Raw genomic sequence first — 17,649 nt, 5'->3', positions numbered from 1 at the left:
CASAGACACGGGCCCTCGGAGCCCTCTCCCACTTCCTCAGCAGCCAGCGACGCCCCCGAGCTGCCCTCAAAGCCCAGAAAGCTGTAAATTTCCCATCAGTTAACGTGACACCACATATTCTCCTGCTGAATGAGCACTTGCATGGCCTCGACTTATTCACCCCCACCACATTTGCCTCTTCTTGTTGCCTTTTTCTGTTACTAATGCCTTTTAGGAACCCATCTCCTTCCCCCRCCTCTTTTAATGTTCTTCACTCTCCCAGATACACTGACCCTTCTACAGCATCAGAGAGGGTCACAAACTTGTCCTGCCAAGACCCCCGAAGGCCTCCTCCTTTTGCATATTTCATTTCTACACATTTGAGAGCTACGTTTGTCGCTGGTTTAGATTCAACTCATGCAAGAATATGTGTATTGCTGTGTGCTTCTGCCTGCTGTGTTTTATACCTCAGGTCAAGAATGGGACTGGATATTAACAGCAGGATAAAATAAATGGAAGGATCAGGAAAAAGAGAAAGGAGGGAAAAGCAAGGAAAAAGAAGCAAAGAAAGGAGAAGATGAGTTCTGGTTTAGGAAAGTGGAGATACTTAGCAAATCTGCAAAAAAGGATTGATAGGAAAGCAAAGACTTTGGGCCAGCACATTCAGAGATAGTTACAAATCTGAGGTAGCGTAAATTTAGAAGTCCAACATGAAATACATAAGCTTGCTTTGCTTGCTTGCAGAAGCACTGAGCATCTTATGGGAAAGTGCACTGGAACGAACAACACCGCTGAGAAATCCTGCTCCAGGCACCTTGAAATGGGCAATTAGACAGAGTGGTCACGTCTTAACATCTGAAGTTTAGCAGCAGGGAGTGACATGAAGGGGTCAAAAAGGATCATTTTATAGTGAGGAAAGATATAACTGCAAGAAAACTTTTCCATGTAGCCTCTTCTGGCAGGCGCAGAGAACCTCCCTGAGGCCTATGACAACAACTAGAACTACAGAGTACAACAAGCAGAAGGTGAGAAGTCTCTCTAGAGAGGGGCTGAGGAAACTGCCCACTTTCCCCACCATAAGGAGGCCTGTCCTACCCCATTAGTAGCTGTCTCCTGACCTGCGGACATGAAGATTCACGTTGCTATGTCACTATTTCTTGCCACAGAGTTGTGATCTCAACTTGCCTGGGATGGTTCATTTATCCCATAACCCCTGCTGCCTCTCATGGACAAACTTACTGTGCGCTGAAATGATGGTGGTAAGGAAATGCAGTCACTCTCTGAGAACTAGAAAAAAAATTACACAAGTTTTTCTGTCCCCCTTTGGCAGGAGCATTACAAGTTGCTGCGAGCACCTGAGAACGGGGATTACGCCCCTGTACGTCTGGAAGAACATTTTCCCTTCTCAGACATTCAAGGCATTGAGCGGTGTCTAGCATTTCTAGGCTGTCAGCTGAAGTCACTGTACACAAAACAAGATTTTTAACCCTAACTTAAAAAAACACCCACCAACAACAAAACCTCTTATCCTCAACTCTTTTGCCATCTAATGCCCAATTTCCTAATATCCTTAGTCCTAAACTTTCATCTGTGTGGTTAGATCAGTGGAGTTCCTGATTTTTAAACTTAGCATTTTTTTAACACACAACAACATTGCTGGGCTTTGTCTTTACTTGTTTTGGGGAAGAAGAGAAGAAAGCTGCTAGATTTTAAGATATCTTATCAAGTACAAACTATGATTCTGAAATTGGTTAAATGGCATGATTGAGAGAGCAGCATTATTGCTATCCACAGTTTAGAAAAAATACACAAATAAAGATGAAAGCTACCATAATGCTAGGAACCAACTTCGAAAAACCCTTGAGAGAAATGCATTTAAAGTCTAAAGTTACTGCGTCTGCTGAGAAGGTAATATTTCACTGAAAATCTTAATGCTGTACTAACATTTTCTTCCATTGGGGTTTAGTTGATAGCATACAAATGCAAGCTAGATAAAAGTCTAACAAAAGATTATTTATCTTCCCATCCCTAGAAGAGGCAATGTAATTTACAGGGGCCTATATAGATACCAGCACCGAGAAATGAAAGAAAACCCAGTCTGATTCACGCTTGGAGCCGCGGCGCAAGCCTCTGCCGTCCTYTGTGGCTCAGCTCAGCAGGCGGCCAGCACCCCCAGCCCGGCTGGCCGCGAGTCTTGTGCTCACGCACTACACCGCAGTGGATTTCTGCACGGAGGATTGCTCACTTCTCTTACTAGCTCATTCATAGATTTGAACTCCTTTCCTTGTACTCCCCAGTATTCATTAATCTTACCAGGGAAGGGTCTCCCAGTCCTTCCTCCTGCTTTCCTGGGAAGCACTCTGTCCAAAGCAGTAAGCAACGCCTCCCAGCCCAGCTCACCTACGCACACCACGAACAGCCATCGCCAACTCCTCGGGAAGCACAGAACTCCCTGTCAGCTGGAAAACCTTCCAGCTTGAGAGTAGAGGTTTTAATACGCTAATCCTTTCACCTTAYACAAATGTATAAATAGAGAACACTATCTACACACACAGGTAAGTGGGCTTAACACAAATTTCATTGCTGCCTTTTCACAGMATGTAGTCAAGTGATAAACCCTTGCAGGGTGACCTTCCCCCTTGTTTCTGTGGATAATGTGACATCAAATTTAAAACACTGTGACACATGTGATTTTTCATCAGCCTAAAATAATGACTAATAAGTGAGAGAACAYGCCAAGACCCTTTGCTTCCCACGTTCTAAGATATGTGTTATGTTCTTACTTCCTAAGGACTGTTAGAGCCAAGTACAATACACAGTTTACTCTACTGAAGATGTTTGTTCAAGTACTCTGAAAACAGACTCAAGTGCCTCTTGGCAGCAACACAGATATGGCCCTCACTTTTGTAAGCTCTCATTATAGTAACCAAAAGGCAATGAAGAACTCATTGGGAATTGTGCCTTCTCATACCCTTTTTGTTGCTATTTACCTTTCATTTAGACTCATTTGAAAATATCAGCTCTGCACTACTTGGACAAGTGGGGTCGAGATAACAGACACAACAGCAATACCCATCACCACACAGTCCACACTCCTGTAGCTCACAGACCTTCCCCTATTGCATCATGTTTTCAAACCTTCTCAGAAATATCCTAGCACTAGAATATTTTATTAATAGAATTTATATTAATTATTAATATTAATGGAATACTTATATCCCTAGAAATATTCTCCGCACTTTTCTAGGGAAGTAGAAGGGAAGCAAGATGTCAACTTTCCCATGATGTCTCCAGATCAATGACTTAAGCAACAGTAGCAAAGTCCATGGCATAAACATGGAAATGGTGTCTCCTATCTCCACCAAGGATTTGCCTTTGCCACCACCTGCATTTGTAGTGGGCCCTGTCTGGTCTGTTGGCTTTAATGCTGCTGCTCTACCAGCATAATCAATAGCTTGCCACAGACATACTCCTTTTTGGACAAACATATTTGAGAATTCAAAACAAAGCTATTGTATTAAGCTTTGCAATTTTAGGTGAGATAGACATATGACAAGCTACAAGGGAAATGAGTCTAATGCTGATGTAATAGGCAAAACCACAGCAATCTCACTCTACTAAGACAAAGTTTCAGCTAAAAACATGGCTTCTCTGACCCTAGGTCAGTGCCACATGAGAGCTGTGAAAGGAAGATGGTGAAACATCCTATAAAGACTAGCACAGGCAGTTCAGTCTGCAGCAGAAGTTGTGGTACACTTTCAAGACTTACTAAATCCAGTGTTGAGGAAATACAGACATGTTACCTGTTAAAATAAAGAGCTGAAAAAGTCCATTATTCAAACCTTGGCCAAAATATTCAAAATTCTTGGCCAGATTTGTGCAGGCTATCACAGTGTGGCAAAAACATCTAAGCAAAAGGTCATTCCTCCAGATTTCAATGCACTGATCTAAAACACACAGGCATCAGAAAGCTTCAAAAACAGATCATCAGAATCATCTACCTGAGTAAAAATTTGTTTTTCACTCAGCCTGTTTTCCAGTATACCTGGAGTACTATGGTTGTTATTCAGTATTAACTTGTTCCTAAGAAGATGCATACTATGGATTCATTTATATTAATGCAAATAATTCTGAGGAAAAACCCTCACCACCATGCCCAGGGATGCCCTGAGAGACAAGGAGAATATGAATTGGGTACAACATCTGTACCAGTTTCTCTTGACATGTGCAACTGCTGTAGTCTCCAGTGGGCACTGGGACGTGGTCTAGCAGATATATCTCCTGTACACGGATGTGCTCCTTTACCTGGACATGGCAAGATGGGCGTGTATCACTCCCACTCCCTAAGAGTTATCAGAGACTTAGTCATGAGGACTTACAAGTCCGCAAGTCCACAAATCCTAACTTTGGGTTGCACCCCTTCAAGTAAACATCAAATAAGGTCTGCTTTTCACTCTGAATCTCACCAGAGATGCTGAGGTGAGAGGAATTTTAGTGGAGAATTCCAATTAAAATAGATCCTATCTACTTTTTGCTTGAAAGTTTGCTTTCCCCACTTTCTCCTCTGAGACCACAACTATCGCTGCACAGAGGGAAGAGACACAGCGTTATCTCTGTGAGCTACGCTGCATCATCCATCCAAAGAGCCTGTCTGCCAGAAATAAATCTCCCTTGCTCAAAGCATATCAGTAATGAAYGCAGATCACTTACCTGTTGCCTTTTCAGGATTATTGCACATAAAACATTGCCAAGTTCCTGCTTCCTCACTGTAGCCGAATAAATCAAAGAACCTCACTTCTTCCAGGTGCATCTGTACATGGTCCAGATCCTAGGCCAGTAATGAAAGAAACCAAAGCCATTCACCATGTGAACYGTTGCACAGTTAACAGCTCGTAAAACGCAACCACAAAGGGCAGCGCATCAGGATCTAACAAGTGCYGTCTTTCATATTTTTCATGTGGACAAACAACCTGCCTGGGCAAGTGTACTAAGCAGGACACATCTCTCTTTTTATCATCAGTAACAGCTAATATAACAAGTCTTTAGGAGGTAGAGGCCTGGTTTGGGACTTTTTTTTTTTTGGCCCCTTCAACATTCCTGATAGCAGCGCTCTTAGCAGTCCTGCCCAGCACATTTCCTTCCAGCTCAATCTCCTTGATTACTTCTGGCCCTCTCTTTGGGTTTTTCAATGACGCACAATTTAGTGGTCTCGACTAATTGTCTAGACTGCTGGGGACTTCCTCCCTTCTAAGTGGGCAACACATGAGAACAAGAGATAACATCTTGGTAGTGGCTGGGGCCCACTCCCCCTTTTAAAGAACAAGGTTCTGAACCCARATTTTCTCTGAGAAGCACTAATATACTAATATGAATGTTTATTTCCAAAACTGCAGCAATAACAGGACAAATTTACCTTAGACAAAACATATCTGCATGAATGCGACGTTCTTACTCTCCCATTGARAACAGTCAGGGAAGTACCAATTATGCATCTTAAAAGAAAACTTAATGTCTAACTTGATCCAAGAAGCCTACAGAAACTACACTTGCAGCTTCAAGCACTTGAAAAGCTGAATACTCCTCTCTTTTAGATAATTAATAACACTGTATAATTCAGTGTAATTTAAACTCAGTTATTTAATTTTAAAAATATTTGCGATCTCACACTTAAATAAACGCTGGTGTTAAACAACACTCAGTTACTCAGTACAAACACAAAGAAAACCAGCCAAGCCCGCTCAGAAAACACTCCTCTTTATTTGCGTGGGGTCTTCACAGATCTTGAAATACTRCATGCAGCAGCCCAAAGAAAACACGAATTTACACAGTTCATACAGTCAATGGAAAAAATACCTTCTCTTGCCAGGGACATTAGTTCAACCTACTGAACAAGGCTGTACAAAGGATAGAGTTGTCCGATTCAGGCCTTTTCCATGTGTATGTATTTCAAAACATTTACRGAATAAGAGAGTGAAAAAGCCCATAGCTCAGAGGAGAGACCCAATGGCACTGCTTCTCTCCTCCCCAGTTTCTTTCTAACTGGGATACAGTCAGGAAACGGCTATTTTCTCGAGAACYAGAACAGCCCGAGATTACCTCATTCCCCTCGCTGCCGCTCAGCTGCTGCCGAGGAGAACAAGAAGTTTTGCCCAGAGATGTTTCCATATTAGCCTTACTGGAGAGCAGCGGTGCAGCTGCGAGAACAGCAGTGTTCGGCCATGCCCCACTCCTTTGGTCACAGGCCATTTACTTCGGCTTCAGGTTCAGGTGTCTCAGGGTGAACCTGGCTGGCTGCAGCTGGCTGGACCAGTGGGCTACACTGACAGACACTTATGCCCCAGAGGTCTCAGATGCACCTTTGCTTGGCTTGCAGGAGAGTGTTCTCTGAGCAGTAACACCCCACGCAGCTTGTCTCTCCACTCCTGCCGAGGAGGAGGAGACGACTGGCCCTGCTGTCGCAGCTACCCTTGCTCCAGGCCCTTCCAACAACAACATCACTTCAGAGTTTGGTGCCTCACTTAAATGCTCAAAGAGTTTCCCTATGGCCCATCCTGCTGAGTTCAGCCCGGGGGCAGCAGCAGTTGTCAGAAGAAGAGTAAGAAAAAGCTGGTGATATTCCTTCAGATATTCCAGGCATGCTGCTGTGAGATTCAGGGCTGGTGACTCCTCAGGCAGGAGGACCTGGGAGAGCAGAAGAGCCAGACTGCATCCAGCCAGCTTCTTGAAGTTTCCTTCCCACTTTAAGTTCTTGATCCAGTGCAAGAACCCCCCTGGGTATGGAAAGGTGCAACAAAGCGTATCCAGGAACATGCCCTGATGTGCCCTGGTTTGACGTTCTGAGAGGACACAAGATGGACAAAATGATGATAGTATTGCTCTGCGTCGAGCTGGGCCAGGCATTATAAGGACATGAATCAAACTGGAAAGAAACTCTATGAACCTCTCCATCCAGTGAAAAATCTCTTTAGTCGCTGTAATGAGTCAGTAGATCAGAAGAAAGGCAAACATCATTGAAAGACCAATGCAGCAATCTTTCTTACACTTACCTTTCCACTCTGTAATAGTGGAAATAATCTGAAACAAGACACTTATTTTAGGAGGGGGACTGCATGGTACAAGCCTAATTGGGGAGATTTATCTCATCCTTATGCTACACCTTGAAAATTTCAGTGACTCCATYGTGAAAATGTGGCACTTCGCTGCTGCATAAACTGAGATAGCAAACAAAGAACAAGAGAACAGAACTACCAACGGCTTAAGAATRTCAGTGATTCTCCTGCAAGGCTACTCAGCAAAGGACTATCTTTAGGATCACAGGGGGCTCGTAAGGTAGTCACCATGTCTCTCTTCTGACACAGCATGAGTCAACACAAAGAATTCTGCCATTAGTTTTTATAATGTAGCCTGTGTGTACTTTGATAAAGAACTATGAAGCAACCGAAAGGAAATCTGTGAGGATGTACATCTGGAAATACTTTACTTTTGGCACATTTTAAGCAGCGTAGTATAAATATTTTCTGTGGCACGAACATACTGCTCAGTGATACATGACATTCTTTCTATAAGCTAGGTATTCATTGCAAAATCCTTGCACACACATATCAGGCCAAATCCAGATCTTTATCTGTTACAGTGATGTAAATCTGAAAATATTTCTCAGACTTTATCCTGGAATAACTCATTGATGTAATATATTCTTCTCCAGATTTGCAAAATGCTTTACCAAATTAGAAGAAAATGTATAAATTCATTTATTCTGAATTAGCCCAGTGTCACAGCCCAGGGTAAAACGCTGAGCAATTGTGGAACAGTTGTTACAATATTGGCTTCACTGTGGTTCCTGCTTACTTCAACAGGATACAACCCTACTTTCCCCTATGTGCTTATACAGCACAGAAGTTCCTTGATTCTGATAAGGCCGTTTAGACTATACTGGAACATGACTCATAAAATCTGAATACAATATAAGACTTTGATACAGCATTTATATCAACACATTTCAAAAAATTTATATGTAAAGATAAGTACTATGTTTATCAAACAACCACACATCTACAGCTTTACTGGAAGAAGAATATTATTAACAACTACATTTTTTTTYCAAATCATTTGTAATATTTTAAGTTCCATTAATAAAAGGAAGAACTCACTGAAAGTAAAAATTCAGAGTACTACAGAAGGTTGTTCTGTCAAGCAAAATTGTTATTAAGTCATGTTTGGAATCTACTGCACGAGGCTCCTCTAGCTAGCATTTTGGGGAATGTACAAGTTGAAAGAAATCTTCCTTACAGTAGACTTAGATCTTGCTCCCAGAAAACTTGATGGGACTTTTCTGAGTAAATTCAGTGGAAGTTTTACTAGAAATAAATTCAGGCTCTGTATTAATAAGCAAAACCAAATCAGAGAACATAAACCTAGCAGCATGCTGCACAGACCAGCACTGAACTTTAAAGTCTTTTAAACATTTCAGATGTAGTACATTTACTYGACTGTCTTCAACTTCTGAAGGATATTACATAACCTACAACTCCCAGAGTTTCCAAAGTTCAATTTGCTACTTAATTCATTAAATCGGTAAAGATCTGTATCTTATTTTCCAGTTCAACTACTTTGGGAACTCRAAGATACTATTACTGTCACAAAATGATGAAATTTCCCAAAATAGGCCAAATGCTAGTATCTAAAAAATAGTAGGATTATGCAACCAAGACACCAGAGAGTAATCACATTTCCAGGGTGTTGGACTATTTTGTAGAATTTATACATATGATGCACTATATCTAATTCTACCCATGAAAAAACGTTCTTTTCTAAGCTCTTTATTCACCCCAAACTCTTTTACACTCAACCAGCTCTGACTTTTGACTAGCAGCTTTTGGCAGGGACACAAGTTAAGCCACTACTAACAGAAAGACAGTTCTAATGCCTTCAGATGACTCAGGCTAGGATTCAAAAGCAGCTAAAATACTTAGTGCAAGCTCCAATGTATCTAAGTAAAACTAGCCCATAAGCTGGGTCTCAGATTTGGGGATCCCCTACTCTCCTTGCAAGCCACAGTAGGAATTCCCAGTTCAGTGCAGAATTATCTTTGAATTTCAGAAGGTGTTCTTAACAAAACCCCTGGTTTTAAATCAGCCATAACCTTAGTAAATTAATCTTACTCAGTCAGACATTTTTATGCTTAAAATATTCTGAGAGAAAATATTTTAAAATCATATTTGACAATTCATTTCATCCAATTTAGCTGGATGAAGACGTTCAGGAATAAATAGATACTTGTTTTAAAAACCTACAGAATTCTCTTCTAAGAAGCCTGATTAATAGCTTTAAAATGGCATTCCCCAAAATCCTTGAGACAGTAAACAGCTTTGACTGAGTAATCTTTTAAACTGATGGGGGTAACTAATAATGCACGTGCAAATGATCGTTCCCATAAAATCCAACTCCGTGTTTAACTAGGTGACCTTCCAAGTGGCTGCCAAACAGCCCATAACGGCAGCTAATTTGAATCTACAGTTTGAAGCTGTTCATGTGAGTAGGAAAAAATCCATATGTACCATCACTCGTTTTCATCGCTTCGGGAACAATTCCCACAAGGCGTGTAGGAGGGATTAGAGAACAAGCCTGGAGGCCTTTCAAAGCACAGTACAGAGTAACACCATGAATCTGCTGCAGAGCTCGAAAACGTAATAGTTGGTGAACATTTTTCAATCCCCCCGCAAGCTGAGCACCTCATATAAAAGAGAGGTCACATGCACACGCTACAAACAGCCATATGGTCATCCAACAGAAGAGGACCTGGCGTGTTAGTGAGCGCAAATGCTCGGAAGAACCCAGAGCTAAGGCAAACAACCTTAACCACAGTCCTCAAAGCACAAAGTATTTATTTGTTTATTCTCAAGCCAGTAGACAGAAGCAAGGAAGAGATGTTGGTTTGATTCTCTAAGTCAGCGTAAAAATGCCATCACCMTTACTGGCAATGGAATCAGGCCTAATCTCTCATTTCTAAGGACAATGTAACTTGTATAGTGTTAGATGTACTGTGTGAGAGACAAGAAGCAATGAGGAAAAAGAGAAAAAAGAAAGGAGGGGAGAAGGGCAGGGTAAGGGAAAAAAGTTTTGTTTTTCACTATATGAGTACAGCAAAGATTTGTTATAGCTCTTGCAGAGATCTTTGCAGAACAGTTCCAAAAGTCAGTGTGAAATTCTTTTGCCACTCTTTCTCTCCAGAGAAAAAGTGCTTTACCTTTTGGTGTGGAAATGTAGACTGGATCATGGCAGTTTCAAAACTGTGCGTCCCCCTGAGCTGCGTCTTCTCCCACAGGGCCTTAAGGACTTGCACAGGATTACTGTGTATRGACAAGGGTTCTGCGAACAAGCTCTGAAGAAAATATTGAAAACAGTATTTCAAACATTTTTACTTGGTCATTAATAAACAGCATCTTGTTCTTATTTCATAATGAGACTGTCATGCAAATAATCAGCAATTAGTTCATTTCTCTCTAAGGAGTTACGATAAATCCATATGCATACAATTAGACAAATCCTAAAATACTTCATTTGCTCTTAGGGGAGTTTTCTTATAGTACATTATATGTCTTTAAGATCCTTGGCTCACTGATGATTATATATCAATTACTACCATACACAGCAAGTTGCATGTCATATTTGTATTTAAATGCTCATTTAACAAAATGTTAACAGAGCTGGCTTCTATAAGCTAGATGTACATCTCAGTGACTTTTTTTTTTATCCGTTAATGTAGAGATGATTAGCACCATTATATCTTTGCATATGCTTAGTATGCGCCTTACTGCAACTCTTGGTCCTTGTAGGGGAAAGAGYAATTGTGCGATTATTGCTCGTGAGCACACTGGATTACGCTGCGACTGCACTGGGATAAAATGCAAGAGAATAAAACTRCACAGAATATGCTCAATGCAGCTTTTACTGCTACAATACCAGAAGTTTCATCTCCTGAACATTCACAAAACAAGGTGAAACAGCACAAGGTGAAACCTATCTGAGGTTGGGTGTGATTGACTCAGAAGTGACCTGTTTTCAAAGGACCTTACATTGCCTTAAATTCTTCCAATATTTCAACGTGGTTTTGTTGAATATAATAATATAATAATTTATAAACTGCTCACAGAACGTCAATGTTAAAAGAACACTACTGCAGTTGTGAGAGCTTAGCATTTATGCCTCTATTACATTTTTTTTTTTACAAGATCTTTAATTAAAGATTGCATTTGCATGCAGGAGACAAGAGTGCACAAGCACATCTGATCTTACAGATTTCAAATACCTGATTTCACAATACGAATAATGTCCTTTTAACGTGGGTTTCATGGATTCGTGTTCCTTGTTCTCTTTCTATGAAGAAAACTAGCAATGCAGATTCCACCCTGYGGTACCACACTGTCACAGACACACTTCGTAAGGCTCAAACCCAAGATTACTGAAACAGCTTCTCCCCTCCGGCCAAGGACGTAACTCGATGGCTGCAGCGCTCTGTCACGTTTGGCACGGGCTTACGCGGGAAGTGGGTGGGACACCTGCGAKTCCATCAGATTTTACGGAAATCTGCTGACTGCCATGGAGAAGTAAAAGGGTCCCGGGGTCCACCCTGGGGTTTTCAGGTGCGTGTGCTCTTGTGACCGAGCCCAGCGCTGCTCTTGCCCCAGGCGGCAGGCGCAGAAGTCGCCGGCGGGCCCGGGCTGCCGCGTGCCTCCAGCYGGCCTCCGCGGCGAGGCGGCCTGGAGAAACTGAGGCAGCTCCTGCCAAGCACGTGCAAACTCTGAAAGCTTGTTAAGTAAATTTGGCAGGATTATGCAGGGATGGCAAAACTCTTTCACAAGCAACACTGTCCTAACAAATTTCTTCCTCCTGCTTCGAAGCACGTAGACACAAGACYTATTGAGAGAAACGGTCACCAGAAATTTTTAACATGGCCAAGGCAATGCATTTTTTCCAGCTATGCTGTCARAAACAGCTGGATCGTTTTGTCCAAATTAAAATAAAAAACAGTCAGCTCGAGGCAACCACCTGGCATGGGAAAATTGCAGCCCAGTTAGTTAGTGTTTGGCAAATTTATGAACGACTATAAGCAAGGTATTATAAAAGGACACGTCAGGCAATCATTGTTAGATGGGGCTGCCATACGGGCATAAAGCTTTCACACCTGACAAGAGAAATTAAACCGTAAATCAAGTGGCATTAGAGAATGATTTTAATGAACAAATCTGTGAAAATAAGCATCTCATCTGTAGAGTATTTTCTCTAAGATCATCCCTTATTCTACCTCCGTTCTTTTTGTTAACAATCATTTAGAAAATTTCTCTCTCAGATCCATATAATAGATCTTAATGGAAACATTCTTCTCTTCCCAGTGGCCAAAAGCTACTCTGCTGAAAACACAGTAATAATTTGTAGTTTCACAACTTCCACCCAAGCATTTTGAAACATGATATAACTATTCACTAATATTTTTTAAATTAAATGGGAAGCAGGGTCATGAAATTAAGGATCTGCTCTGGAGACATGAGAGAAAAACTCCCTCTTCCTGCATTCTAGAAAAGTAAAAGCTATGTCAAAGAGAATATAGAATGACTGGCAAAAAAAGATGAATAAAAATACGGTAACTTACATGGACATTCTTAGAAATCATATATTATTCTTTTGACTATGAATCTATGACAAATCTGCTGAAAGCTACRTTTTTATCACTGGTCTTTCATTTAACTTATTATTAACACACTATAAATATATTTTATGTCAAATTTATCTCCTGTGCAATTTCACAGACTTAAATAACATTTATCCTGTGAATTTAGCACACTGTATTTAATTTAATCATAATTTTATTTGCAGTACGTAAAAGCTTTGGGATTTCAAACAAAGGAAAAGCATAAATTGTCTTACATTAAACATCATACTGATGCATAGCAGGTTTGAACACTCAGTGCAATGCAAGAGGCACCATAATTTTTCCGTAAAAGAGCATATAAAATGCTGCATTTACAGTGTGTTTGCAAAGACACAAAACCAAACCGCATTGTTTTGCRCCCGTCCCACTGAAGCCAATGGCAAGTTCGCTGCGGGCCCCTCGGCCCCAGTCAGGTTCGGGACGTGCAGCAGCACGAGCGCAGTCGGAGCAGTTCAGAAGCAGCGCGTGAGCACGSCGGCAGGAGCCGGCTCTCAGCCAGGAGCTCAGAGAAGAGACAAAGCGCGCAAAAGGCCGCTAAGAGGCACGAGGAGCAGCTCCCAGGCACCCAGCGGCGAGCGGGCGGACCTGGGTGCTGCGGTGGGCGCCAGCAGCCTGCAGGACCCCCCAGACAAGCGCCCCCGGCCCGGGGAGCGAGCGGTCTCCGGCTGGGTGCTCGGGGACCCTGAGCGAGGCGGCCGTCTCCGCCAGCCCTGCCCYGGGACGTGCCCGGGAGCCCGCGCAGCTTCTCCTGCGGCAGCGGCCAGCAGCAGCGAGCGTGGGCAGGACGGGGGACCCCCCTCCAGGCGGGAACGGCAGCCTCGCAGGGAGCCTCGCCTGCAGGAGCAGTGTTGCCTCCTGGGCACCTGCTCCGTAAGCCTCTCCTCCTGCCCGGAGGGGTGACGGCCCCTGCGGGTTTATAGGGCTCAGTACAGCGCATTATACCCCCAGACCATTGCAAACAGTCCTACTTTGTGCAATAGCCCACTCAGAAGGTCAATACCCCCAAAAGGGGAGACTAAAGCAAGAGCAAGCAGCATCGGCACACAAACTCGTGAGACCGTAGCATGCCCAAAGCGAAGGCTCYGAAAGAGCAGCTGTAACTGGACAAACGCAGTTACACAGCGCAGGGCAGAGAAAACCACGTGAAGCAAAGGGGGCCGGCAGCCTGTCCCCGGGTCTGGAGGAGGCCAGGCCCAGCAGGGGCACGCGGGCCCRGGGCAGGGAGGAACAGCATGCAGAGCAGTGGGGGAGAAAAGTAATATGTGAGCTGGAAACCATGTGAAGCTTAATAGTCCCAATAAAAAAATGGGACAGACAGGGCCAAATTCACAGTAATCTGCGAAGGGGTTACAGGGAGAGGTTTTTAAATGAAAAATGTATCAGGAAAAGGCTAGGCATGAGGGATTAAAGGTGGAATCAGTGAATGAATTGTCAGTACAATGATTCAAAACATAAACCACAAGCAGAGCAGAGGTCATTTTGTTAATACACAGCACCAGAGCCAGCAGAGACCGTACAGCGACGAGCAAAAAATGCTAACTCTACCAGTATATAGCTTTTGTTTCTGCTTCTCCTTCCTCGTTTTTGTGCATTTTAATATTTTTGTCCATATTTTTCAACATATGTTTACCTCACTCACATCAGAAATAAAACAGGAAAGGTACATTCTAAAGATAATTCCCCTTTTCTATCTGATCTTTGTTAAATTCAACCTCTCTCTCCCAGGTTTTCATTTATAGAGTACCTCCTTTATTTTTCCTTTTCACAATGTCTTCTTCTCATTGCAGTTTCTCCTTCTGCTCTCTCTCTACTTCATTTTCTCTATTCCTTCTCTATTCCTCCCCTCCATATTTCTCTATTCTGTCTCTATTCCTCCCCTGTCAGCACCACTCAACTTGTCTCTTGACCATCATCTTTCCTTATCTACTAGAAAACACGAGTYCCTTAACACTCCTCACATCTCACACTGCCAGTTCAGCCAGAGCAGATCACCCATCAGAGGCACAAGAACAGGTTTACACGTCCTAGAGAGGTGCCTCCAAAGCTGCAGGAGCTGCTGCAAGCCTTGCTTATCCTTAAGCACTCAAAAACTCTCATTGATCTCATTGATCTAATTTCAGTGCATCAAGAGATGCTCACTCGAACACTATGCTGGGCCAGATTCTCAACTGGTATTCAGATATTTCATTTATTATTAAAAGCAGTGCTACTGCAGCAACACTTTGACACTATGAATATAACCATGGCCAGGTTTACAGGGAGAAGCAGYCAGCATCTTCTGTTAGACCAGCTGCTGGAAAACCAGGCAAGCTTTAGGTCTCACAACCTCCCCTATGAAAGTGCTAAAAAAGTACCACATACGAAGCCTGACACGCTAAGCCCAGCGTACACTCCTACCCCTGAGGGCTCTGACCGCTTTCCTCCTCCGGCCTTTGCCCCTTCCTCATTCAACAGCCATCCTCATCCRTCCCAGAAGAGCCCTCTCCTCCCCGTGGCCTGTTCCCCGCGCATTACAACCACAAATTCACGGCAGGAATGTGCTGCCTTTGCTATACATCCGCTGCACTGCACAGACACGACGCTAAGGGTGGCACTTAGCCTCTCCTCACTTACCGTCCCTCGTGATAACCTTCAAGACACATTTATTTCTAGGAACAAATACAGGGAAGGATGACTGGACCTATTAAATTCACAGCATAACTCATCTTAAATGCTTTAAATTTCAGGTAAACCCTCTGTATTTCTAAGTTTCCAGTAGGATGGGATAAACTGCAATGACCAGCGCTGAAGAGACTGAGAAACTGAACCTCACTATTTTAAAACAAAACCTTTGTGTTTCATCTTGAACTGTGAATGGAGGTTTTTCTCTTACAATTAAATACTATTTGTAACCTATTAAGAAATTCCAYGTATAGCCAATTAATGGTCTTTAATTGAAAATAACATTAAATGTAACAAAATATCTTTACAACTGGTAAAGAACACCACTGATCTGATTTGAAAATCCAGTAAAAAGAATCACAGCAGGGGCTGAAACCTTCAGCTCCACCTAAAATCTATGGAATTGATTTTGTTCCTGTACAAACCAACTGCATTTTTTCTGTTCATTTGCAAGGAAACAGGACTACACTTTGGGCTTACTGTAGGTTTTGCCTGAATAAGGACAATAAGGTTTGGCCCCACATTTTTTTTCCCCCCTCAGATTTTGTACTCTCTGCAGACAGTTTTAAATTGTTATATTTAATAGAAATCCTGAAAAATTGCAAAATCATGTCAACCTACTGTAATGCAACCTGAGCAGTGAGTTTAATAATAAAGCTGCCTACTTGTGAAAAATCACAAGGGTCACAAAAACTCACATTATAGCACTGTGGATTATAAACATATTTGAACAGATTAACCATTAAAACATTTTTTTCCAAGTATAAAGTTAACAATATAGAGGTGCCACTAATTTGTATTGCACACACCTGCTGAAAGAGAAACATGATATGGATCCATAGCGAAGGCTGTTGGCTGATGAGAGTAAAACTGGATTTACTGTATAGGCAGTAATGGCCCTTCAGGGGACAGCTGAAGAACAACTTTGCTACACAACTTCTAACAGTATCTAGAAATAAATATACATAATATTAAAATCAACTACATAAAAGAAATAAATCCAACCATCCATTATTAGTATATGTGCAATCACACACTACTTGTGGATATATTTCCACCCAGTGTTTGAAATAATCTGATCACGCTCCCATTTATCAAGCATACATACAACATTCTTGGTTAACTTCTGCTGTGTTCAGAAGGGCATTACTGCGTCTGTGCCCTTAAATATAGGCCGTGTGACAGTACTAGAGAAATTTTATCCTTTATCACTGTAAATCTTACGCAGTTGTTTACACCCAAACACAGAAGATATACAATACAGACAGTGCACAATAAGGCCGTTAGCATTTTTCTTCTTCATGTTTTAAGTTCCTCATGTACTCTATATGTGTTGTTTCACTTATTAAACCAGACAGATGTGTCAAAACTGTTCATCACTTGTTGGAAAAAACATCCCATATTAGGAAGTAGCCACATGTGGCCTGACATCTATGAAACTCATACGGGGTTCTTACTCAGATAAAAGCTGGTTTCTCTATGAATTGAACCCTGTTAAGGAATGCAGTGTTCACTTCCTAACTAGAAAACAACTCTTAAGTCGTTGCTAAAAGCAGCATTATTTCCCTCACTTTGTAATGGATTCTCCATGAGCCAAAGTTGCATAAATGGATTTGCAATATTGCTATATGTTTGCTGTTTGCTCTACAGGCCATCTTCTGCACTGCTGCCCAGCACCACGTGTGCTTCTCAGTCGCACACGTGTCGCTTCTTGGCCCATCCAACTCCTCGCGCGCGCAGCACCAGCGCGTCCGCCTGCCCCTGCCCACACAGGGATGCTCTCGGTGCCGCGCCGCGGCGCGTACGCCTGCCCCTGCCCGCGCAGGGATGCTCTCAGTGCCGTGCTGCGGCGTGTCCGCCTGCCCCTGCCCACGCAGGGATGCTCTCGGTGCCGCGCCACTGCACGTCTGCCTGCCCCTGCCCAGGCAGGGATGCTCTCAGTGCCGTGCCGTGGCGTGTCCGCCTGCCCCTGCCCACGCAGGGATGCTCTCGGTGCCGCACTGCTGCGCGTCCGCCTGCCCCTGCCCAGGCAGGGATGCTCTCAGTGCCGTGCCGCGGCGTGTCCACCTGCCCCTGCCCACGCAGGGATGCTCTCGGTGCCACGCCGCGTCCGCCTGCCCCTGCCCAGGCAGGGATGCTCTCGGTGCACGCTGCGGCGCGTCCGCCTGCCCCTGCCCGCACAGGGATGCTCTCGGTGCACGCTGCGGCGCGTCCGCCTGCCCCTGCCCGCGCAGGGATGCTCTCGGTGCCGTGCCGTGGCGCGTCCGCCTGCCCCTGCCCGCGCAGGGATGCTCTCGGTG

At 43.3% G+C, this 17,649-nt stretch overlaps 1 protein-coding gene across 1 annotated transcript in view; it reads right to left on the bottom strand.

Moving 5' to 3' along the window:
• VEPH1 (ventricular zone expressed PH domain containing 1) overlaps nt 1-17,649 on the bottom strand; it is an 89,061-nt gene that overhangs the window by 13,784 nt on the left and 57,628 nt on the right. Inside the window, exons 9-11 of the mRNA XM_085304067.1 lie at nt 16,159-16,298; nt 10,226-10,360; nt 4,690-4,807 (exon numbers count right to left, since the gene is read on the bottom strand). Coding sequence (XP_085160193.1) covers nt 4,690-4,807; nt 10,226-10,360; nt 16,159-16,298 — 393 coding nt within the window. The remainder of the gene's footprint in view (nt 1-4,689; nt 4,808-10,225; nt 10,361-16,158; nt 16,299-17,649) is intronic.

The sequence above is a fragment of the Rhea americana genome, unplaced genomic scaffold (assembly GCF_003343005.1).
Source record: "Rhea americana isolate MKP2758 unplaced genomic scaffold, rheAme1 scaffold_202, whole genome shotgun sequence".
NCBI classification, from domain to species: domain Eukaryota; kingdom Metazoa; phylum Chordata; class Aves; order Rheiformes; family Rheidae; genus Rhea; species Rhea americana.
The sequence above is the reverse complement of the archived record's forward strand: the minus strand, read 5'-3'. Positions and strand labels throughout refer to the sequence as shown.